The 24,552-nt window shown below is 50.1% G+C and overlaps 1 protein-coding gene across 1 annotated transcript in view; it reads right to left on the reverse strand.

Annotated features, from left to right (window-relative positions):
• Positions 1–246: 246 nt before the first annotated feature.
• FAM83F (family with sequence similarity 83 member F) overlaps positions 247–24,552 on the reverse strand; it is a 39,597-nt gene continuing 15,291 nt past the window's right edge. Inside the window, exons 2-5 of the mRNA XM_026017384.2 lie at positions 17,342–17,509; positions 16,685–16,806; positions 14,464–15,158; positions 247–7,401 (exon numbers count right to left, since the gene is read on the reverse strand). Coding sequence (XP_025873169.2) covers positions 7,352–7,401; positions 14,464–15,158; positions 16,685–16,806; positions 17,342–17,509 — 1,035 coding nt within the window. The 3' untranslated portion in view covers positions 247–7,351. The remainder of the gene's footprint in view (positions 7,402–14,463; positions 15,159–16,684; positions 16,807–17,341; positions 17,510–24,552) is intronic.

A 24,552-nucleotide genomic window follows, 5' to 3' on the forward strand; every position in this document is an offset into this window, starting at 1 on the left:
CACCTCCTCCTCTAGGAAGCCTTCCCTGATCTCAACTTGTGGGTTAAGTGCCTCCTCTGGGCTTCCACACCCCCTGTACTTCCCCATCATAATGCTTGCCTTCCTGTGTCCATCTTCCCAACAAGGTTATAAACACATTGAGGGCAGAGACCAGGTCTGTCTTATTGCATTGCCTAGGTCACACTAAGTCCTCAATAAGTTTGCTTGAACAAATGAATCAATAAAAGTAAATATTAAATACATGTCATTAAACTCCAGGTTCTTTAATGGCTTTCAACACAGGACTGGGCACCTGATAGATACTTATGTAAACTTATCAAATGGGTGAAAACCAACAACTCTGGAATTTCTGTAAAGAAGAAAGTTTAGTGGCAACAATCTGGTTAAAGCAGCAATCTGGTTGGTTCCTCTTGACAGAATAATGTCAAAGAAGGATCCCAGGTGTAACAATGAAGAGTTAGCGTTGAGAACACAGAAGAAAAGTGTGCTGGGGCTTGCCGGCCACAGCCAGCCACTACCTGTTTTTGCATAGCCCACAAGCTAAGAATGATTTTTACATTTTTTAAGTGGTTGGAAAAATTAAAAGAATAATATTTTATAGCACATGAAAATTATATGCAATCCCAATTTCAGGGTCCAGGCAGTTTCATTGGGAGACAGCCACACCCACTCATTTACATACCGCCTGCAGCTGATTTAGTGTTACAGCAGTGAAGAATCCACATGTCCACAAAGCCTAGAATATTTACTGTCTGACCTCTTACAAAAAAAGTTTGCCCACCCCTGGCCTCTGCCATCTTACTCTTACCCAGAGAAGGAAAAGAAACATGTTGCCAGCTGGCCACAAGGTGTCAGCATCTCACCATGGTGCTTTCAGCTGAATGGGCTCCTCTAAGGAACCACAGCCAGGAGTATGGCCCCAGGCCCTTGCCTGCCCTTGAGCAACTCCCAGTACCACCAGGGCTGTAGTTGTGGAGAACGACGGAGCTTAGAAGGTAGAAGAGGGGAGCCCGGGTGACTCGATGGGTTAAGTGTCTGACTTTGGCTTGGGTCCTGATCTCAGGGTCCTGGGATCAAGCACCTGGGATGGAGCCCCGCATCAGACTCCCAGCTTGTCCCTCTCTCTCTCTCTGTCTGCCCGACACCCTGCCATTCTCTCACTCTCTCACTCTCTCAAATAAATAAATAAAATCTTGAAGAAGAAGAAGAAGAAGAAGAAGAAAAAGAGGAAGAAGAAGAAGAAGAAAAAGAAGAGAAGAAGAGAAGAAGAAGAAAAAAGAAGAAGAAAAAGAAGAGAAGAAGAAAAAGAAGAGAAGAAGAAGAAAGAAAGAAGAAAGAAGAAGAAGAAGAAGAAGAAGAAGAAGAAGAAGAAGAAGAAAAGAAGAAGAAAGAAAGAAGAAGAAAGAAGAAAGAAGAAAGAAGAAGAAGAAGAAGAAAGTTGGGGAGGGTCTAGAGCTCACACGAAGGGGATAGGACTGGTTTGGGAAGTCCAGGGGCCTGGTGCAGGTAGGCAGGCTTTTCTGGGTGCACTGGGTTTTTGTTTTGTTTTGGGTTTAATTTGCATTTTATATATGAAGGGTTTTCCAAACAAACTAAAATTCTTTATTTTATCTAAAACTATCCATGAAGAAAAGCTGTGGGCCTTTTTCACAATCAGATAAGAGTGTAGCCCTCTTTCATGCCTGGAACCAACAAGCCCACAGAGCTAAGGTTGAGGAGGGGTGTGCACCGGGGAACATAGGGCCCTGCCCAGCAAAGCAGCCCACAAGTGGCACCCTGGCAGGATGTATTCCACCTTTCTTTCAAACCCTGGACCTTGAAACTCCTTTCAGGTGGGTGGGTATTTAGCTCTGTGTGCCAACTACTCAACCTGAAAGTGACAATCATATAGGGAGGGGCAGGGAGAATTCAGGAGAGAATGTCCCAAGAAGGAAATGATAAAGCTCTTTCACTTTAACACACCAACGGAAGTATCACTGGCTGGTAACTAAGTTTCTTCAAATATTCACCACTGTGCTGAGTGCTTTACTCCCCACAGCCTCTGGAAAGTGGCACCAAGATTATCCCCATATTACACACAAGGAAACTGAAGTTCCAGGTGGGAGGCGACTTGCTGGATCACTTAGCTAATATGTAGCCGAGTGGGGAATCTACCCCCACACTGCCCATCCCGTGTGGCACCATGTGCCTCAGCTAAGGTCAAAGCAAAAGGCATGCCCCAGCACCCCCCTAAAAACACGAGCTCCACCAGGGCCTCCAGGGCTCATCATTCATCCTAACTAAAATAAGCCTAACTCACAGTCAATATGCACTGAAGGAACAAAATGAATAAAGCCTTCCAAATACTCCAGTGAAGTGCCTTTCCTTGTCCAATCAGCCAACTCCCAAAGCCTTCCAGAAAGGTCCAAGCTGCACTCTGGAAATAATCACCAGGCATGGTTCTTGGTTCTTAGCATAGGATGGCATGTGCTTCCCCTTTGCTTGTGCCGAGGACAGTGGCCACTGCAGACAGACTGCCTGTTCTTGGCTTCCTCCTCTCTCTGCCAGACTCCTCATACTCTCACTGCTTCTGTGTCAGGTCTGAGCTGGTCTCCTATGAGACGTGGACATCTGCTCCTGGAACTGCTTTTTTGTGGCTGCAGACAATGCCTAACTTCTAGTCACTTTACTGACTGAAAACGTGTCTCTAGCTGCCTATTGCTTGGAGAGGCCAGTGCAGTGCTCCAGATGGGTCCAGATAATTAGATTCCTGCCCTTCCCATGACTTGTTGGATGACTGGACACATTTCCTCACATCAAAGCCCTCACCTCCTCGTCCCATTTTTGTGTTAGCAATTTGAACAGAAGCATACAAAGTTCCTGCGCAGCCAGAGAGGCCTGGAGACCCAGGCCCACCCAGTCTGGAGTACCTGAGGAAGACTGTCCACTGAGGACACGTACTGAAAGAAGTCCTCCTTGAAGAAAGGATTCGGTCAGGAAGGACTTTTCATAACTCTGTTCTCAGGAAATTAAGTAGCAGAGAGCAGACTCCTATTTGGTGTCCATGTCTCAGAAGTCAGGAACAAGACTGAAAGGGTCATGATCAATTCTGAAGCCTCTGACACCACCCACGTTGATTAGCCTGGCTTACTCTATCAAGTGGTTGTCAAGTTTTCAATCATCTAACAAACAGGCATTAACTGGATACTGTGGATAGAAGAGTAACCCAGATAAATGATGGACAGAATGGGTACCTACAACCCCTGGATGGGAAACCCAAGGACAGAATGGGTATCTCTCAGCCTCTGGTTGATCTAGCAATTACTCAGCCCAAGAACACACTCACAGGTGCACATGCCACCTTCCAGCTTTCTTGAAGGCACCCATCCTCTCAACCTTGGTCTGGCTCAGCCTTCTAAGTCCGGGGTGCCTGTTCTGCACCAGAGCTTCTGCCCCTGGGGCAGCAATGCAGACAATTACAGTGACAGCCGCTGGGTCCTGCAGGCAGGGCGCCGTGACTGTGGCACACAGCCAGATGATCAACTACAGCTCCAGTGTGTGGTAGGACTCATCTGCTGCTAAGGGGGGCTCTGCTGATGTTGACTTGTGACACTCCAGGTAGCAGTTCCCACTTGGCCTGACTTGAGCACGGAAGTTTCTCTGCTATCAGCCCTGGCTGCCTTTTAGGGTGAGGATGCTGTTGGGCACACACAGGTCTGGCCAAGGGTGCGTTTTGTGGAGGGCTTGACTGAAACTAAAGGAAGGCGAACAGATTGGGAGGAAATGTAACAGGGCGCTCTGTGGAGTAAGGCAGATGTGTGCACATAAACACACCTGTTCTGGGGAGTACAAGGCAGTGAAGAGCTAACCAAGGTAACTAGAACGAGACAGAAGATGCTATTATGTCAGTTACAGAAAGCAAAATCTTTGGCAAATCAGCCACCCTCTATGGGCCAAAGCGTTCCATCAAAGATACCAGCTTCATAGGAGCATGCACGTGAAAACACCTCAGAGAAGCAGCCTGCTTTAAGGCCGCAATGAGCTGTCTCGCTCAGTAGGGGTGACTTCACCCCCTATTGACACTTGGTGACACCCAGAGACATCTTTGGTTGTCTCACCAGGATAAATGCTACTGGCATTTAGTAGGTAGAAGTCGGGATGCTTCCTAACATCCTACAATTGTATAGGACAGCATCTCCCCCAACAGAGAATTTATGGCTCCCAAGTGTCACCAGTGTTGAAGGCGAGAAGCCCAAGCTAGAGGAGCAGGCTTAGATCTGCATTTTATGCAGGGTGGGACCTTGGGAGAGCTGTGTACCTCTTCATCTGTAAGACCTGAGCTGCACATTACACAACTTTGGGAGGGTCAATCCCCAAATGTCCAGGAAAACTTTTTATAACACTGTAAAGGCTTCTTTTCTGAGCTTTTCTTAGTTTGAAACCTGCAGGTGATGGAAGCATCTAGCACAGTCACTGGCATATAATAGGTGCTCAGCAAATTAAAGAGAAAATCATCATAGTAAAAACAAAAAAGGCCCATGTCCCCTTTCTGTCCTGTGTGCTCTGTATCTCAAGCCACCTTTTTTTTTTTTTTTTTTTTTTGCCTGTCCATTCTATTAAGTTCTGTACAGGCAGAGGGTAGTGATGTTAGCAGAGGCTATGTCAAAAGCACCTTTGAATGATCAGGGATAGGACTGATCGTATACCCCAAGGACAGAAGACACAGGAGACCGGGAAGTTTTGCCAAATCCAGGGAGAGACTCCAGTCCCAGGAATCCTATACTTCTCATTCCTATGGGGCAAGATCCAGGTGGCAGCTGCCCCAGGGTCTCGGTCCTCAGCTGCCTCCGCTCAGGAGGGTCAGCCCGCCCAAAGAGCTGTGCCAGTTGTTGGCACTCAGCCTACAGAAGCTGGACCCAGAGCGGGCAAGTTGGTGGAGGTGGCAGGTATGGAGAGTGCTGTTTCATCGTGCTCCTCCGGGAGCCCTTCTGACGTTCCCCGCCTGTGGAAGCTGTTGCGAGGGGATCAAGGGCACGATCCACCCTCAAACGTGCCATCCGTCTGAGAATGCCAGATGTACCCTTGAGATTTGACGAGAGAGTGAATACTTCACAAAGTGTGTGCAAGTGCTGCAGCAGAGGGCGGATGTACTAAAAACTGCGAAGCCCCGCGGCAGAACGGAGCGGCTGGAGCTCGGGCAGACACTAAGCTTGGTGCGGCAGGGTCCTCAGCAATCTTTGGACTGCGGCCTTGTCCCTGTCCCTGTCCTGAGCCTGCCTCAGCGCTGGGGGAGGTGCCTGCCTCAGGAGCCGGCACTCCTCCTGCCACACAGCACCGCTTCCCATGGCCTTCCACCCCCCAGCTTCTAGGAAGAAAGTGGGAGAACCCCATCTTGGCGCCCGGGGAAACGGGCAGAAAGGCAGGCGTGGCTCAAGGCTTCAGTGACTTGGTGCTTCCAGTCTGGATCCTCTGACAGGTTAGGGCTGGGGAGGACCTGGGCCCGCTCTGGGTCAGAGGGGAGAGAGACAGGAGGCCAGCTTCTCTTGTGGGCAGAGGAACGAAGCCTTTGGGAAGAACCCTGAGGAGCTGGTCCCTTCTTCAGGCCTCCTCCCTTGCCCTCACCAAAGGTGATCTCTTCACTGCCCCCCCCCCCACTGCCATTTGCCCACGTGTGTCTCATACCATCAAGGTGATGGCCTTGAGCAGAGGGGACACCCTCCTCGGCCCAGTTTCCACCTCCCCCTTCCTTCCCCTGCAGAACAAGCACATGCCACATTGTCAGCACTTCCCAGGAAGTGTTTAATCCTCATGAAAGCTCAAGGAGGTGGGTCAGGGTCCCCTGCCCTCCAGGCCCCTCCCCTCAGAAGCTAGCCTCAGGATGAGGGGAAGAGCCCCTGGGAACCAGGCTCACCCTTCCTTTCCTCCCCACCGCTGGAGGCCAGGTTCTCCTCCAAGTGCACCACACCATCCCACCTGCTGGTTCACTTCAGTGCCCCAGTGCCCTCCCCCAACCCTGCACCTGTGCCCCTCCCCAAGGTGCTGGTGCCTAAGGGTTTTTGCAGAAAGAAAGACAGAGAGGAGTTTGGTTCAAAAGTAAGAGGCTGAAAAAGGCTGCCTGGTGGTGCTTCCACTGGGCACCGCAGCCCTTCGGCTCTGCTGCGGCTATGATCCCCCAACAGTAGGCTCACAGAGCCTGCAGTTTGGCGGTTTCTCTGTTGTCCATTCCAGAAATCTCTCCTCAGACCCCTCTGGTTACATAAGTGTGGAGAGGGCAGCATGTGACTTTAGGCTGCTCTCCCTGGCTTGGTGTTGTGGCAATGAGGCCAGGCCTCTTTTCAGAGGACAAGGATTCTAGATGCAGCCTGACTTTTGGCAGGAGGCAAAGGCTGGTCTTTGGCTGAAATGGACCTGGAGAAGGCACAAAAGTCCTGGCTATTGAGGGGGCTGAGGGCCATCTTGGGGGCAGGGGAAAGGACAAACGCCCTTGTCTGCAGGGCTCAACCTCTCATACCACTTGAACCTCCCACCCTCGGCCAGCTCTCTCTCCCTGCCCTGGGCTGCAAATCAAGGCACATTAACAGGAGGAAGGGGCCCCAGGGAAAGGCACAAGAAGAACCCCCATATGTGTTTGCAGCAGGCAACAAGCCAAGGGGGTCTGGACCACTGGGTAGAGACTGCTACAACAGTGTGGAGAGAAGGAAAGGAGACCTTAGTCGGAGGGCTCTCAGAATGGCAGGGTCAGATCCTGCCACTGGCTGAGGGGAGGCCTTCCCCTCATTTCACTCTGGGTCTAGTACAGGAGCCTGCAGGAAGCAGGCCAGGAAGGCCGCAGCAGCCAGTGCCCCAGCTGTATCTTCCACCTTGAGTTCAGAGCCCAGGTCAAGGCTGGCTCCCTGGCTCAGAGCCCCATTCGTCCTCTTCCCTTATATCCCACCAAACCTCTTGGGGGAGCAGAAGCACCGGGAAGCCCAGGGAAGGAGAAATCAGGGAGCTGGGGCTGCCCTGGAGACCCCATCACATCGGCATGAAGACATGGGCTCATCCCATCTTGGGACCTGCAGGGCAAGGCTGACTCAGTGGAGGGAGGGGGTCCGGCATAAAGGAGAGCAGACATGAGTCAAGCTTCCACTTCATGTAAACAAGAAGGAGTGACCCCTGCCCAGCCACCGACAGTCTTGTAGGGGCATGTGATCATCTTGAGATGCTGCAGACTCTCACATCTGGGGTTGAGGGTCCCTAAGGCCAGGATGGAGGCTGATGGGCAGGAAGCGAACAAGGGTCCAAAGTGCAAACTGGTACAGGGTTTGACCTGTGTTCTCCTTAGGACAGGGCCGGGGGCATCCACAGGTCCTACCCACCGCCGGCCCATGGCTCAGGAAATCACACAATTGCTGGCCTTGGCAGGACTGGGACTTGTTTTACCTGCAGAGACAAGTGACACAGGCAAGGAAGACATAAGTGTTGGTGGACTCGCCTCCCACTCCTCTCCTGGGTACTGCCCGCACCCCAAATTGAGGGGTGGGGCTCACTGTCCCCCTCTCAAGCTGCTGATCTAGAACCAGTAGGCCCCCCAGGAAATCAAAGGAAAGGTTCTCCCTGTCTGGTACTCTCAGCAAGACTGTCACTGTTTGGGGGTATCAAGGGATCTCCGGATCTCAGCAGCGTGTGGGGGGCGGGGGGAGGATGCAGAACACCAATCTACTACGATAATCAATGACTTAAAAAGGCTTGCCAAGAGGTGGCTTACCAGTAGCTAATACTGTACACAGCCTCCCTCACAGCTTACAAATCGCCACCAGTCATGCTCTCAGGCAGCCCCCCAGGGCAGCCGCGCTGTGAGAGGGTGCCATTAGCCCTGCCTCACAGCTGAGGGCAGCAGGCCACCAGCAGCACCTGGCCTCCAAATCCAGCTGCAGCTCCTTCCACTGTGCGGGCACTCCAGGAAGGGGTCACCAGGGTCAGCAGGCTGGCGGAGAGCTAGGCAGCGTGGCTCAGGGGGGTAGTTTTAACACAGAGGATGGAGGGAGCACACTTCACTGAGGGGGAAAGAAGAGGGAGAAAGGGGCACCCAGGTGGCTCAGTTGGTTGAGCATCTGCCTTTGGCTCGGGTCGTGATTCCCAGGGTCCTGAGATTGAGCCCCACCTTGGGCTCCCTGCTTAGCCGGGAATCTGCTTCTCTCTCTCCCTCCCCTGCTCTTGCTATCTTTCTTGCTCACTCTCTCTCAAATAAATAAGATCTAAAAGAAAGAAAAAAAGAAAGAAAAGAAAGAAAGAAAGAAAGAAAGAAAGAAAGAAAGAAAGAAAGAAAGAAAGAAAGAAAGAAAGAAAAAGAAAGAAAAGGAAGAGAAAGCTGTTCTTCTCCAGGCCAGCCAGAGAAGCATGCTTCTCCTCTTCCCAGGCCCCTTCTATCCATTTCCACTTCCTTTCAATCCAAAGCCGAGGCTGGTGGCTTCTCTGGCGGGATTTCTGTTTTCATAGCTGCAGAGGGAAGAGAGGGTGGCAGGGAGCTGCGAGGCAGATGCTGACACCTCCTGGCCCTCCAGGTGTTGGGCTGCTGGGCCTCTGTCCTCCTGGGCGCCTGCTGCCTCTCTCCCAGGTGCAAGCGGCTTCCTGCCCGTCCCTTCCCACCGCTCACACCACCTTCCACTATCACTCCAGCTGTGAATTTAATTAATGTGGCGGCTGCCTCCTATCTTGAGCCATTAGGAAGGGAGACACTGAAGAGGCTTTAGTGGAGCCCTTCCAGACTCCCCCCACCCTCCAAGCTCAGCTCACCACCACCTTGTCTGGGCAGACTGAACCCACTCCTCGGGACTTGCTACAAGTCCAGCTGGGCCTCCTTGGGGCATATCAGGCTTAGAGAAGGTAGGAGGGCAGCTGGACGACTGTACCACCCGCTCCCTGGGGGCTCCAAGGGTCAAGGTGCTTGGGTCATCCTCCATGGTGGTGCCAGGCTGCCTCTGATGCAGCTCTGCTGGGGACTACTTCTGCTGTCCCACAGTCCCCTCTATGCTGCAATGGACACGGCAGTCCTCACTTCCTCTCCTTAGTGGCTTCCTTCCTTTGCTTTGCCTACAGAGCAGATGCTGAGTCTCTCCCTGGAGGCAGCAGCATTTTGGAGACAGGAAAGCAGATCGATTTCTGCCTCCAGAAGCAGGGGAGTGTGGCTTGGGGGTGGGAAGGGCAGGCCTGCTTTCCAGGGCTCCTGCTCTCCTGCCCTGGGGTAGGGGGAAGCTGGGAGAGGCGGAGGGGTGAGGATGGGGGAGCCTGAGTTTGCCAGCGTGTGCTTCCCACTTGTTCCATAAGGATCCTGAAAGCCTGCAGAGCTTCTTTAGACTCAGGATTCAACTCCATGCCTCTGACAGAGAGATGGTTTGAAGACAAATTCTTTGTGTGCTGTCATTCCTTCGGCGCACTTAGAGTCTACCTCATGCAGCTGTTTGGCAGAACCGAGGAGAATCAGACCTGCTCAGGTTAACAGGACAAGGTCTGTGTGGCAGGGGCAGCCCAAAGGTGATTTGAGGGAAGGCCAAACTGCAAAGGGAGCTAACACTGCAGAGACTGAACCTAGGGTGGGAGCTGGTGGAGGCGCCTGGGGCATCAGGACAAGGATGCTGATCTGGCTGGCCCAGATAGGGACCACGGGGTCTACCTACCAAGGGGTTTCAGGACTTCATATTCCCCCTTTCTGGAAGATTCTTCCTCTGGATGACCACACAGCTTTCTCCTGCCCTTCATTCAAGTCTCTGTTTCAATGCCCCTTTGTCCCTTCGTCAGAGAGGCCTTCTCGTTCATGCGTTATAAAAAGGGTCATTGCCCTCTCTTGCTCTTCTGTTTCCAGTATGGTGTTCATTCCATAAGAGCAGGGACTTTGCTTGCTTTGTTCACTGCTGTACCAGGAACTTAGAACAGCGCCTGGCACAGAGCAGACACTACATAGATATATATTTGTTGAGTAAAATGGGTGACCAGGCAGGGAAAAGCTACTTAGAGGTTCATACCAATACTAACAATAGCAGCATGAGTAGATCTTGACTGGGTGATATACAAGCCCTCACTCACCTAGATGGTGATGGACAGGCGCCTTGGCTAGGCCCAAGCGAAACCAGAAGGGTGGAGGGATTATGACAGATGCCAGTGAGAATGAGGATGCTTGCCTCTTTTCTAGAACCAAGTGGCATCAGTTCCTCAAAGGATGCTCACTTGACTCCCCTCACCTTGCTGTGTGATTGGGACCCTGACTGGTAATAGTGCTTGAGTTTATCAAATCAGACCTCCAAACACTGGCTGGGGCATGACCCATGATGGTCAGGAGTGACCCTGGATTTTGAAACTCTATCTTGACAAGACAGCTCTTGAGTAGACTTATCCTGGAACTGGAGACCCACGGGTCCCCTCTGGAGCTCTGAACCGCAGAGGCACGTTCCCAACCTTCCATCCATATGGCCCCAGATTTCTGAGAGAGATCTGAGACTTCCAGTCCCCAGAGATGACACAGGTGAGCCTGAAGTCCCAAGTTCAAGAGCTTGGTGGCCATAGCATGAGGACCCACACCACATTGCCAGTTAGGGTGGTCCCCCATGCATGAATCAGGGAACCCAGGAGAGGAGAGTTCTGGAAATGCAACTGTCACTGCAGAACAGAGAACTCTGGGAAGAAAAGCATGGGCTTGGGGGACCTTGGAAGGTGGTGACCCAGAGGCACTCTGGAGTGTTAATGGCACTCACCACTAATGGGATATGGGGGGCGGGGTGGGGAGAAATCCATTGGTAAGAAGCCTGTGGCCCTTCCAAACAGTCTTTAAAGATATAGGGAAGTGGCACTAACCCTAATCTTCTGGAGATAGCCACAAAACTTGGTGCAGGGCCCTGGGACACAAGAGACCCTGCTGCCCTATCTCACTGCGTGACCATGGATCAGAGGCTTGCTCCTCTGCATCTCCTATCTGTGAAACGATGGCACCAGGAAGTGTGGTTTTGAGTTCTGTGTGACAGCATGTAGCATGTGTCTACCCAGCACTTGGTCAGGGTCAGGGAATGTCTATTGTGTTGGCATTTCCCAATGATCTTCCTGGAGGGACAGGAGAGGCTCCACAACATTATTGGGAACATCCTCCCCAAGCCTGGCAGCCCCGTGACAGCCTTATCTGAGTGTCATCATAATCCGCTGCTCTGGGGACCCCTTATATGGAAAACACTCAGGACACTTGTTTAAAATACAGATTCCTGAGCCTAGCCCAACGATACAGATTCCTCACTGTATTTTATTTTATTATTTTTATTTTTTTAAAAGATTTTTTAAAAGATTTTATTTATTTATTCATGATAGACATAGGGGGAGAGAGAGGCAGAGATACAGGCAGAGGGAGAAGCAGGCTCCATGCAGGGAGCCTGACGTGGGACCTGATCCCAGGACTCCAGAATAGCGCCCTGGGCCAAAGGCAGGCGCTAAACCACTGAGCCACCCAGGGATCCCTCTTCTCACTGTATTTTAACAAGCCTGTCCAGTGAATGTGCTCCCTGAGATTGGGATCTCTGTCCCAGAGGGCCTGTCCCAAGCTCCTGGGTGGACATAGGTGGCAGGCTTGGGAAAGGTGTTAAGTGCACCAGTACAGAAGCAAGGTCTCAGTTGAGAAAAACCGAAAGGAAAAGGAGCTCAGCTTCCACCAGTAGAGGGGGCAGTGAGCCTTCAAACCACCAGGCAACACCCTCCCACCTCCAAACCTGACAAGACACCACCCTCCCATCCCAAGACCTAAAAGAAGAAAGGGATTTCCAAAGGTTCTCCCAAGGGCCACACTTGGACCTGCAAAAATTTGCATACTGCTTGACAACTATATACTTCTTATCGAGCAATTTTACAGGCTGCCAGCATTTACCTTTTCTATTTTTCTCTTCTACCCACCCTATCTATCAGCCCAGGGTCTCCCTTGACAAGAGGGCAGCAGGGAGAAAGAGGACAGAGTCAGAATCAGGAACTCAGAGGGACCTCAGAAACCCTCCCTGGCTCAGTTCCTCCTCTTCTTGAACAGGAAACAGCCCTGGGGAGGGGGAGGGATGTGTCCAGGGTATGGGGAGCAAAGTGCTGGGAGCTGAGATCCCACATGATGTCTGTTCTGAATGGTCACTGTAGGAAAAGGATCCTTTCCCTAGATGAGGACTATAAGGTAGTAAAGTGATTTCCTCCCAAATGACAGTTCTAGGAGTACTGGAATTACTAGTTCCAACCTTGGTGGCCCCAAGCAGTTGGGAACATGACCCTCTGGCACACAGAGTCCTAGTGACTTCGCTTCTGCCCAAGACAAGGCACCAGGACACCCCAGCTGGCAGTTAAACATTTAGGAAGCTGGAGGCTTTATCAGCCTGTGGGCAGAGGAGAGTCCTCTTTCTTGCCCCTGCCTTGGAAGGAAGTAAGTGGCAGGGACAGTAAAGAGCTCATTAGCAACCTGAGTATCAGGCCCTCGGAAAATGGATGCCCAGCAGGTAGGCAGAGGCTGTGCTGGATGAGGCCACTCTGTTTCTTCTAAGGATGGAGAAGCAATAGAATGACCCTACTGGGCACCCCTGGGGCCTCTTGAGCTTTATGTGCTGGTGTGTTGGGCCCTCAGGGGAGCAGCTTCCCCAGGGTGCAGCCCCACATGCTTGGCTGGCTCCTGGGCACCGTGTGCACACACTCAGAGGGCAGCGGCAGTGGCAGTGACCAGCCAAGTTCTCCAAGCAGGGGAACTCACTGCTGAGAGACTTAGGAAAGGCGGCAGAAAGGGACAAGACAATGGGGCCTTTTGTTTCTATGGAAACCACACCTCAGGGTGAGGGGCTGAAGGGAGAGAGAGCTTCCACTTCACCTGCAGTCAGGACAAGGGAAATGGCCCTTTGTGTGGTTGGGCTGGCCCCTCCCCCTCCCTTCCCTGCCAGGTGTTCACCATGGCAACCCTTCCTCCAAACAAGAGGTGCAAAGTGGCAAAGCATCTGGTGTTGGGGGAGCCAGGGAGCCCAGGAGGAGTGGGACTGGGGGCCACCACCCCTCCCTCACAGGACACGGGCCCTGGCCTGTGTTTGAGTCCTGACCCTGCTACCACTTACTGGGCCCTGGGACCACTTAATTCACCTCTCTGAGCTTCAGCCAGCTACCTCTGTGGTTGTTGTGAAGGCCAAGTGAGAGAGGAAGCATCTAGTGAAGGACCTGGCACATGGAGATGCCCAATAAATGCTTCCCAGCCAAAGGGAGGTACGGCACTGGCACGCCTGCATCCTGAATTCAGAGACTCCCAGGGCCTGTCCTAACTGTAAGGCGCCCTGACCGAGTGTGTCAGGTTCTGTGGCGAGCTGGTGAATCAGCGGAGAGGAAGGTGGTTATGATCCTTGCACTCAAGCCACTATTGGCTCAAAGCTGGGGCTGTGGGGGACACAAGAGACCTGGAAGCACTCAGGCTGCCCAGGGCAAAGCCCCACCATCACCTGCCTGGCCAGGTGGAGGCCAGTCTCACTGCCTTAGGGCGCCATAGCCACGGGAGAAATCCCAACCTGGAGACAGACCCCTTGCACTCAGAGGTGCTGCCATGAGGAAAGGCACCAGCAGTGAGCAGCCTGGCTCTCACCACCAGTCTGGGGCCGGCTCCAGAGAAGGAGAGGCCCAGACCTCTAGGGGATCCCAGAGAGACAGCCAGGAGGAGAGTGCCACCAGGAACAGTCTCTCCCAAATATAAGCAGCATGGCAAACAGTGCTTAGCAAATAAACACAGGGAAGAAACAAGTCAAACTATTTACAAGAGAGAGGAGGAAAATGGGTCAGGGCATTGGTGGGGCCCAGGTGAGGGTGGGGCCTGTTTGATCACACTGGATCGTGATGAGAAACGGTGATGTGGCCAGGAACAAGTTTTCTAGAATGAGCCCTAGGCTCAGAGGCGGAGGTCAAGCCTGCGTCAGGCCACTCCGCTGCCCAGTGCCTGTTTCTTCAGGCACAAAGGAGAAAGTGTCCAAGCCTCTAGAAGCAAGAACAATAGCTCTTAAGCTACTTCATGTCCAGCACTATTTGAAGCACTTCATAGCCTCAGAACAGCTGAGCAAGGCAGGTACCCTTCTCCCCTTTTATTTTATTATTTTTAAAGATCTGCTTAGTATTAGAGGGAGAAAGAGCACGAGTAGGGAGGGGCAGAGGGAGAGAAAGAGAGAATCTTAAGCAAGGCTCCACACTCTGTGCAGAGCCCCACACAAGGGGCTTGATCTCACGACCCTGAGATCATGACCTGAGCTGAATCAGAGTCAGCCCTTTTAGCCAACTGAGCCAGCCAGGTGCCTCACTCTTCTCCCCTTTCAGAGGAGAGGAAGTGAACTCGGCCCTCCAGTGGCTGGCTCATGACCATGAGGTAGAGAAAAGCCAGCACAGGATGCGAACTAAGGACCATCTGATCTCAGAGCCCCCGCTCCCTGTGTGCCAGCATATAGGAGGCAACACTCCTGGATGAGGACAGGAGGGAGGGCTCACCTGAGATGTCAGCACTGGAACCGTCTTTGGGCCTCTTCCCTGTCACAAACTCCACTTCTGCAAAGGTCTCGGTGGAGACGGTGCTGGTCATGCCGTTGGGCGCCGTGGGACTCTTGGCCCGCCGACTGAAGAACCTCTTGCTAAAGCGTTTGCCCTCGTTGGCTGGGGTGGCCTCCCCGTTGGCAGCCTCTCCCTTGCCGTTTCGGACAAGCATCTCTGGAGGTCTGGGCTTCAGGTCCACACGCAGGTGAGAGACCAACCTGCTGTCCTTCTGAATCAGCTCTCTGGGGGGAATGGGCTCCACGGGGGGCAGCATCTGCTCCAGCGTGACCAGGTCATTCAGGAAGCTCTCCAGCCGCCGGGCGGCCTCGCCACCTCTGCCACCCTCCTCCTGCCCCTCTGGGTCGCCGCTGGCCTCCCGCCGCTGCCGAGCGGCCCAGCGCATCAGCTCCCCGGGTGGGTGGCGGCTGCCTGACACCAGGGCGTACTTGGGGTTGATGAGCTTGCGAGCCACGGTGGAGGAATACTCGGGGCCCAGCCTCCTGGCACCCCCTGCCAGGTTCAGCTGCTGGTACAAGTTCACCTCCTCTGAGATGGCATACAGCTCCCGGAACTCCACGTCGAAGGGCTCCACGTTCTGGCCTGTCAGGAGGAGGAGCAGGTTCCTGTCCACGTAGGAGGAACTCCATGTGAACCTGGGAATGGGAGGACAAGAAAGTGTGACACGTAGGCCCAGCCTAAGGCCTCGCCCTGCCAGCAGCCCCCTGGCGGTCCGTCTCAACCCCGCACACCCCACCTCATCTATCACTGAGGCCGATGCCTGGCTGCCCTGGGGAAGGCGCCTCCAGGACCCACATCTTCCCTCTTTGCCAGACCTTGACCTCAAGTGCACAAAGCGGGCAAGGGCATGAGAAGTCAGGCCTGGATTCCAGCCTTATAAAGTGGGGCACGTGGGGAGTATGGTCACAAAGGTGTTGTGAGGCTCACGTGTGGTACCACAAAGAAAACATTTAGCTCAGTTCCTGGCACAAACACACACTGAACAATTGGTAAAGCAGCTGCTGCTATTGTTAACGTAGCTCTTCTCAGAGTCTTTAGGGTGCGCGGTGTCTGCAAACCCCCACACTTCAGGCCCGTCAGAGGCCTTCTGCCACTTGTTGTTTCATGGCTCCAGGTCTCTTTCCTCACCTAGATTTCAGTGTACTTGGAGGGCAGAGACCGCATGGATACAGTCTCATGTTACTGGCAATTTACTTCTGAATTGGAATTTGGCACACATTCTCTCCACACCACATCCTCATGTTTCTTTTTTTCTTCTCTCTTCTCCTTTCCTCTCTCTTTTTTTTGTCGGCATATGAAAATTTATTATTGTCGTGTTTTCACCATCAAAACAATGATCTTGGTCTTTCCTTCTTGCCTTTGTATGAGGTCAAGAGAGAGACATTGGCTGCTTTACCTTAAAGCCAACTCCAAGAATGATCTTGGTTTTTCCTTCTTGCCTTTTGAGGTCAAGAGAGAGACATTGGCTGCTTTACCTTAAAGCCAACTCCACTGACAGCTTGACCTTGGCCATCAAATCCGGCAACCAGAACCTCATCATTTTCCTCAATAAAATTCAAACAACCATCACTGGGTACAAAGGCTGTGGCTTTTTTGCCATTCTTGATCAGCAGAACCCTGACACATTTCCCAATGGCAGAATGTGGCTGTTCTTCAACCCCTGCTTTGCCCAGCACAATTCCCTTTGCGTGGGAAGTGCCTCCAAAAAGGTTGGCCTTCGGGGCTGTGCCCAAAGGGGGCTTTCTGATACTGTTTATCATGCCACTTCTGATCTTCCTGGCAGTATGATAACTGTGACATTTGCCCACTCTGCCAGTGCTACAGGCCTGAGCAAAAGAGACCACACCCTCACATTTTCCTATATCTGGTCCACTCTGCTTCCTGATTGTCCCACCCGATGACTGGCCTCAAAATGCAACCAGTTGCTGTGGACCATGAAAGGCAAGCCACACTTAATGGCCAGTAATAGTTGACCCTTTCTGGAATAATCCAGTAGCCAGAAATGTTGAGGGCAAGGACTGGCCAGGAGGCTCTTCTTGCCATTAGATCACACAATATCTCTTAAACCCATAGCTCTGGGGGCCAGAGTCTTCCTGACCATGTACGTTTGTTACTATAAATAAAGGCCTCCTGGGTGGTTCTCTGACCTGGCCCAACTCACCTGTAAGATCCAGTGGCTACTTTTTCGCCATCTACCATTAGGAACTTTGATGACAGGGTCCCCTTGATTTTCCCCATGGGCATGTAGAAGCCAACACCTGTCACAGAGCGGACACGGATGTTCTGTTCAGAAGAGGAGAAAGGCATTGTCACTCAGGCAGAGGGCTTATAAGGCTCTGAGCTAAGTTTTGTGTGGGCAAAGAAGGAACCCTCTTGTCCATGAAATCCTGCTTGTTGGCTCCTGTCTATACTACACTCTGCTTCCTACACCCATAGAGGTGGAACTCCATTTGGAAAGGAAGTTAGCAAATCTTGCTTAGAGCATGGATGAGCCCAGGATGGTTCCCAAAGCTCCCCAGAAGAGAACCATAGCCTGACCTTTGATCATGACAGTGACTTTATAAGGTGAGCACCCCAGGACTGGGCCAGAGCAGACTCCTTAGCCTCAATAGTCTTGAGATAAAATTTAAGCTGGGCATATAATTTAGAGTTATCAATTCACAAGGCATGGTTTTAGACAGAAAGAAGGGTTGAGCTCTTGACGTTCACCTGTGCCCCTGAACTGGGGAGGAGGCAGAGAATGGGGCAGAGGCAGCCTCCATCTCATCTCCTGCCCTTCCTCCCCACCCTCCACCTCTACCCCAGTGGTACAACTTACCCGAATACGGAAGTCAGTGAGTCCCAGGCCCTGACACATCTCCAAGAAAAACTTCACGCCTGCCTCATCCAGGATGATATACACCGGGACCCGGCGCTTAAAGGCAGCATCCACAATGTCTTGGAAGATATCACCATCGGTGAAGAGGTCCATGACCACAGCAATGACCTGGATGGGGAAGGGCACTGGTGAGGCATGTGGTGGTGCCATATTTACAGTGATACACTGTGTCCCAGAGAGGACCAGCTGGGCCTAGGTAACTGGAGGCCAAGAGTCAAACACCCCATCTGCACCACTCCTGGGATCTCCACATCCCCACCCACCTCTGAGCACATCTGAGCCCAGAGATAGGCTCTCTGCTCTGAGAAATGCCTGTGGGTCCAGGCTGTGCTACTTGTACTTCATCCTTGACACTACCTCACCCTGGGCATTCTTCAGCAGCTCTTCAGAAGTCATATCAGGGAGATCTAGGAGGCTGAAGAAAGTTGGTCCTAGTGGCCCTAGGGAAATAAGTAGGCTCAAGAAGATGAGATCACTGAGAAGCATGGGATGGACTCCTTTCCACCACCTACAGATCTGCTCAAACCCCTTCTCTGCAGGCCTTGGTGCTCTGATCTCCCTAGAGCTGTGCAAAGTTCCACACTCACCTTGGTTGCAGAATCAGGTAGAGAGCTCCAGTTAGCTCAAAGTCCTCTGGCCTCCAACTGGCCAGGTCATTCCACACCACCCTCAAGTAAAGGTCACTGCCCAGGACTCTTGATATCTGTCACTCTGAAAGTCACACTGAAAGTGTTTAGGCACTTTCAAAGCCTAAACTCTGAAGTGAGACAGACTGGGCCTGGTATACCAGCTCCACCACTGATTCATCAGTGCCCAGTGAATAATAGCAACTATCTCAAAGTGTTGTTGTGAGGGTTTAGGGAGGTAAACTATGAGAGCACTTAGCACAGTGCCTGGCACATGGTAAGCTCAACAAGTGGTATCCTCCATCCCTATCACCCTTACACATGTGCTTTACCATTACCCTCCCATTCACACAATATTATTTAAGACTATTTCATAATCATCCATACCAGTTAACATTTATTGAGCCCCATAGGCGGAGGGTGGATCTAAACTATAATCCCTAACTTCAAGGGGTTAATCCCATTGGAATGATAAGACATTTGCACAAAATAACTAAGACATGAGGCAAAATGAGATAAAATGCTTTAAGAGATGCACAAGTGACATGTGATGTGAGTTCAAAGTTGGAAGGGGGGTGGGTGGGAAGAGGGACAGCAGGAGGGAGGGAGACTGAATGATTACTTACAGCCAAAGGAGAACAAGAAAGCCTTCATCAGGAAAGCTGAAACCTGAAGAATGGGCAGCCTCAGGGACCATGAGAAATGAACTGGATGGAAAACCCAGCAGGCAAGTGGGCAGGGCTGTCGTGCATGGATATACAGGCTGTGCACTGCACATGGGCTCTGGGCTGAGGCAGTGAGTGGAAGCTGTGCCTGCCTGAGGAAGGGACACCTTTTCCTAATCTGTACGCAGCTTCCACCTGGGCTAGCAGAAGCCTACAAGGTGGGTGTTTCAGCCAAAGAACACATCATAACGGCACTGAGGTCAGGGACTAACATGAACTGCACATTTTCCATGTGCTCCACACTGTTCCAGATGCTTTAGGTAAATTTTCTAATTTGATCCTCACAATAAGGAGGACTGTTCTCATTTTACAGATGAGGAGATAAATGAAAAGGGGTCAAATGATGGTCTATTACAGTTAGCATATAGCAGAGCAGGGATTTGAACTCAAGTCGCTGACACTATAAGGTATTTTAGAAACATCACATCAAAAGCTGGTTCTTTGGGACATCTGGGTGGCTTAGCGGTTGAGTGTCTGCCTTCAGCTCAGGGATGATCCCAACGTTCTGGGATCAAGTCCTGCATCGGGCTCCCTGTGGGGAATCTGTTTTTCCCTCGGCCTATGTCTCTGCCTCTCTCTCATGAATGAATAAATAAAATATTTTTTAAAAATAGCTGGTTCTTTAAAAAGACCTAACAAGATAGACAAACTTCTGGCCAGTTTGACAAAAACAGGAAATGCAAATAAAATGCTGAGTAAAAACAGAGAAATAGCCACACATATATTTACTTTTTAAGAAATTGTACTACTTAAGAAATAGTAAAATGGCAAAAGGAATATTAGGACTATTTACACACTGATGAATTTGAAAATGAGAATGACATGGTTAAGTCATTAAAAGCAAATTAAACATAATATAGCATAACCAGGTTTATCCTGGAAATGTTAGGAAATTCAACATCAGAAAATCTGTTGTTTTAATTTATAACATCTTTGGGGTCAAGGTAGGGAAATCATATATTTCCTTTTTTTGTTTTTAAACTGCCTCTGAGTTTTTTTTTTTTTTAAGTATTTATTTATTTATTCATGAGAAACAGAGAGAGAGAGAGAGAGAGAGAGGCAGAGACATAGACAGAGGGAGAAGCAGGCTCCATGCATGGAGCCTGACATGGGACTCGATCCTGGGTTTCCAGGATCATAACCTGGGCTGAAGGCAGCGCCAAACTGCTGAGCCACCCGGGCTACCCATATATTATCTTTATAGGTTTTTAAAAAGTATTTAATAACATGAGATCTCTATTTGTGTTTAAAATTCTCAAAAAAATAGCAACAGAAGTGACCTTCCTTAAATTGATAAAGGCTATCTACAAAAAACCCACATGAAACATATTGAACAGAAAAACATTAGATGCATTCCCTTTAAGTCTCAAGAATGTCAATAATACTTTCACCACGTGTTGTGAAAAAAGTATTGGACCAATGCAGCAATATGACAAAGAGAGAGAGAGAGAGAAAGAGAGAGAGAGAGAGAGAGAAGGATTAAAAGAGCTAAAACTACCAGTATTGGAGATGACATTTTTTTTTAAGGTAGGTCCATGCCCAGTGTGGAGTCCAAAGTGGAGCATGGAGCTTGAACTTATGACCCTGAGATCAAGGCCTGAACTGAGATCAACAGTCAGACACTTAACACATGAGCCACCCAGGCACCCTTGGAGATGATATTTTTATAGAAAACCCAGTAAAATGCAGAATAACGTTATTAGAATTAACAGGAGAATTTAGCAAGATTGCCAGATACAAGAAAAACTAACAAAGGCCAATAGCATTCTTCTACTACAGTAACAATCAAATAAAAAAGGGGGAAGGGGGAGAAAAAACTAAGATCAAAATTGCAATTTAAGCACATAAGATTTAAGAATTAATACCTTATGGAGAAATTTAGAAAGCTCTATTGAAGGATATTTTAAAATACATGAATAAATGAAGAGATAAATTGTGGATAAATATGGATAATATGATTCAATATTTGAAAAATCAAATTCTCCTCATATTAATAAAATTCAATGCAATTCCAATGGAAGTCCGGTAAATTTTTCTGAGGATTTCAAATACTTCCAAGATGCAAGGAAGAATAAAGACAAGTCCATTTTGAAAAAGAAAAGCTGAAAGGGGACACTTTTCCTACCAGATAGTAAGATATACTGACAACACATAGTAATAAGCATTGTGGTACTAAGGTAGGAAGGAATTAAAAAAACCAATGGAAACAACCGTGTGTCAGAAACATAGAACTTTAAATCTAATAGAGGTAGAATCACAACTCAGTGGAGAAAAAATGTTGCTTAGCAGATATTATTGGGAAATTGGCTTACTATAAAGAGAAAAAGTGTATCCCTGCCTTATGCTATACATAAAGGTGAATTTTGGGACACCTGGGTGGCTCAGCCTTGAGCGTCTGTCTTCGGCTCAGGGTGTGATCCTGGAGTCCTGGGATTGAGTCACATCAGGCTTCCTGCATGGAGCCTGCTTCTCCCTCTGCCTGTGTCTCTGCCTCTCTCTCTCTGTGTCTCTCATGAATAAATAAATAAAATCTTAAAAAAAAAAATAAAGGTGAATTTCAGGTAGGCTAACTACCTAAATGTGGAAGATAAACCTAAATGTGAAAGATAAAAATTGATAAGATAGGTAAGTGGATTTCTTAAGAGTCTAAAAACATGTCATAAGACAAATGAAATTAAAAAATATAATACATTTGACAAATTAAGAATTTTCTGTTTAAAGGAAGATGCTTAGATGAAGCCAACTGATTGGTGACAGGGAAAAGATACCTGCAATGTCTACAACCAAAAAGAATTAATAATATACAAGGGTTCCCTGCAAATCAGCAAGAAAAAGACAGGAAACTAATTTAAAAAATGGGCAAAGGATATGAATAGGCGATTCCTAGAGGAGATACCTGAATGGTTAATAAGTATATAAAGAGACGCAGACCTCATTAGCAATCAGAAAAATTCAAATTAAAGCAAAGAGATGAGAGAGAGAGATACTGCTTTACAACTGTAAAATTCACTAAAAATGAGAAAGCTGGCTAATTCCAAATGTTGGAATGTGAGGGAAGGGGAACCCTCATGCACTGCTGGTGGGAGGGAACACTGCTACAAACTATTCCCTACAGCAGTGGGCAGAGCTTGGTGGATTTAAGGATGGTGAATAACTCAAGCCAGCAATGCCACTCCCAGCCATGCCACCCAGGGAACCTCTTGGATCTTTGCAACAGTCTGTAAGCGGGCAGGAACAAAGACATTCACTGCAGCTTTCTTTGGCATAGCAAGGAGTTGCCCATCTCTAAAAAAAAAATATTGGTAAGGAAAATGTGAGGAATGCACATTGCAGAGTCCTTGGTAGCCGACAGGAGCAATCAGTGTACAAGTTCTGGTGCAGAACCGGGACAGTTCTTTTGAAAACGGATAGTTTGATTTAAAGTGTCAGAGAATGAGATCTATATAGCCTAATAACATTTACGTAAATAAAAATGCACGACATAAAATGTCAAGGGTCCAGACACGTGCAGGGACATGAACACATTAGGGTGGCTGCCTGTGGAGGGAGAGAGGAATGGAAGGAGAAAATAAAATAAGAGGGCTGGGCCTTCTGTGGATTGATGATTGCAGCGCCCATGACCCGACAGTCACGATCAGCTCTGCACTTGAGGTCCAAAACAGACAAACACAAAGCGGGAGGCTCAGAGCAGTTCAGGGTAGTGAGGGTTCAGCAGGGTTGGGCTGGATCGTGGAGGGTTTTAACTGGGTTCCACTGCATCAGCACATACTTCCCCCATCTTGCACAGTTTCTGATATCTTACCTCCCAAGTGCTGTCTGAGGCCACAGGCCATTGCTCATTTCCAAACTCTCTACAGTGTCCAGCTCAGAGTCAACTCTCAATGACACAGATGACTGGCTCTTGAGACGCTTCTGGATTCACACCCTTGCTTTCCTTTCACAATTGCAAAAGCAAGCAGGCAGTGGGCCGCCCTCACCCCTACCCAATCCCACCTGGTGGAGGATGGTGATGTGAACAGATCATGAGCCAGAGGGAGAGATGAGTCTCGAGGGCCTCGCTTTTGGGAGGTTTGGTCTGCGGCACCCCGGTGAGAGCCAGCCATCTGTGTCACTACCAATTAAACAGTGAAATATCTGTAGTAGGAAGAGAAATCAATTGCTCTCTGACTTCTGCAATCTCATTGTGGAGGAGAAGTGATAATTACCCTCCGCTTTGGTCTCTGGAGGGCACTGCTTGACATTCAGCTCCACAGCTCCAGGCCCAAGCAAACCAGCTCCCCGCTCCCTCTGCTGTGGTGTTTAATATGCCACGTAATCCTCCACCCCAAACCCAACTTTGAAATTCCTGGTGCAAATGGAAAATGGGGTTTGAAAAGAAGACGTCACAGGCTTAGAACCTGGGGAGATAGATTTTGTCAGGAGAGAAAAGTCAATCCCGCCCCCCACTCCCGGCCCACCCAGCAGGTTCCCAGTGTCCTTCACCTGGTTACCCACTGATGTGCAGTGCCCCAGGTGGGGAGAGGTTAATTCGAGGCAGCAGGAGTTTTTAGAAGCTGTCGCAGGCATCATGCTGCAATACTTCTCATCAGGTGTTTGGTTAGCTTAACATCTCCTCCTCTGATATCCTCCCTCGGCATAAGGGCAGGGGGGCAGGGGAGGGTTAGGAAGCCTCAGAACTCTCCTCTGTCATTTACCTTTAATTACACTGCCAGCTTTTCAGATTCTCTGTCTGGATTCCTTAATTACCATTAGATAGTAAAATAACCAAAGGACTCCACCTTCCCCATGCACTCCAAGGCAGCTCTGCCCAAGACTGCCTGCCAGGGACCAGCACCCCTGGTGTGTCTGGATGACCCAGACTAAAGGAGTGTAGTGTGGATCTCACCAGCCTGCCCCACAGGCACTTCCAAAATCAACATCCTCTTGGCCACCCTGGCCAGAAGCCCGAGTCCGCTGGCCTCCTCCTCCTCCCCACTGACCACAACCAATTGGTCGCAGAGTCCAACGGGTCCTCCGTGCTCCGTTCACCTTCTCTGGGTCAACTCCATTCTGTTCCCACTGCACTGCTGCTCTCGCTCAGGCTCCCTCATCGCTTACTGAACTTCTAGAATAGAAGACTCAACTAGTCTCTCCTACTAGTCTCTGTGTTCTCATTCTCCACAGCAGCGATCCCCCCAGACAACAGCCTCATGAACTGGGGGGCCCCAGGGCCCTTGAGAGAGGTCCAAACTCCTTAGCTTGGTATTTGAAGGGCCTTATGATTGGCCCCTTTCTGCGTCTCCAGCTTCATCTTGGGCCAGATCACCTTAGTCCCTTGCATTCAGCTATGCAGAATGACCTACCATTTCCCTAACAAGGGAACTATGGCACTACTGACCTCTTGGGGTGAGTACTACTTTGCTGGAGGGGAGGGTGGGGGGAGGGCTGTCCTTTGCATTGCAGGCTGTTTAGCAGCATGGCAGTAGCATCACTCTGAGTGGTGACAACCAAAAATATCTGTAGGTATGATTGGTAAATGTCTCCTGGGGCAAAATTGCATCACCCTGCCACTCCCTTTTGAGCACCTTTACACACATTGGGTGGTTTTGAGTCCTTTTGTTCCTATTCTTTCTATACCTTATGAAACTCCTATGCAGCTTTCAAGCTCAGCCAAGAATTTCCTGAACTTCTCCCTCCCCAGCAGTGCTTGCCACTCCCTGCTTCCTGCCCACGTTGTATTCCAGGCAAGCGAGCGTCCTTGACATCTTAGTGCAAGTAACATTTGCTGAACAGCTCTGTCCCTCACTGGGCTGTGGGCTCC

The sequence above is a fragment of the Vulpes vulpes genome, chromosome 16 (genome assembly GCF_048418805.1).
Source record: "Vulpes vulpes isolate BD-2025 chromosome 16, VulVul3, whole genome shotgun sequence".
Taxonomy (NCBI): Eukaryota; Metazoa; Chordata; class Mammalia; order Carnivora; family Canidae; genus Vulpes; species Vulpes vulpes.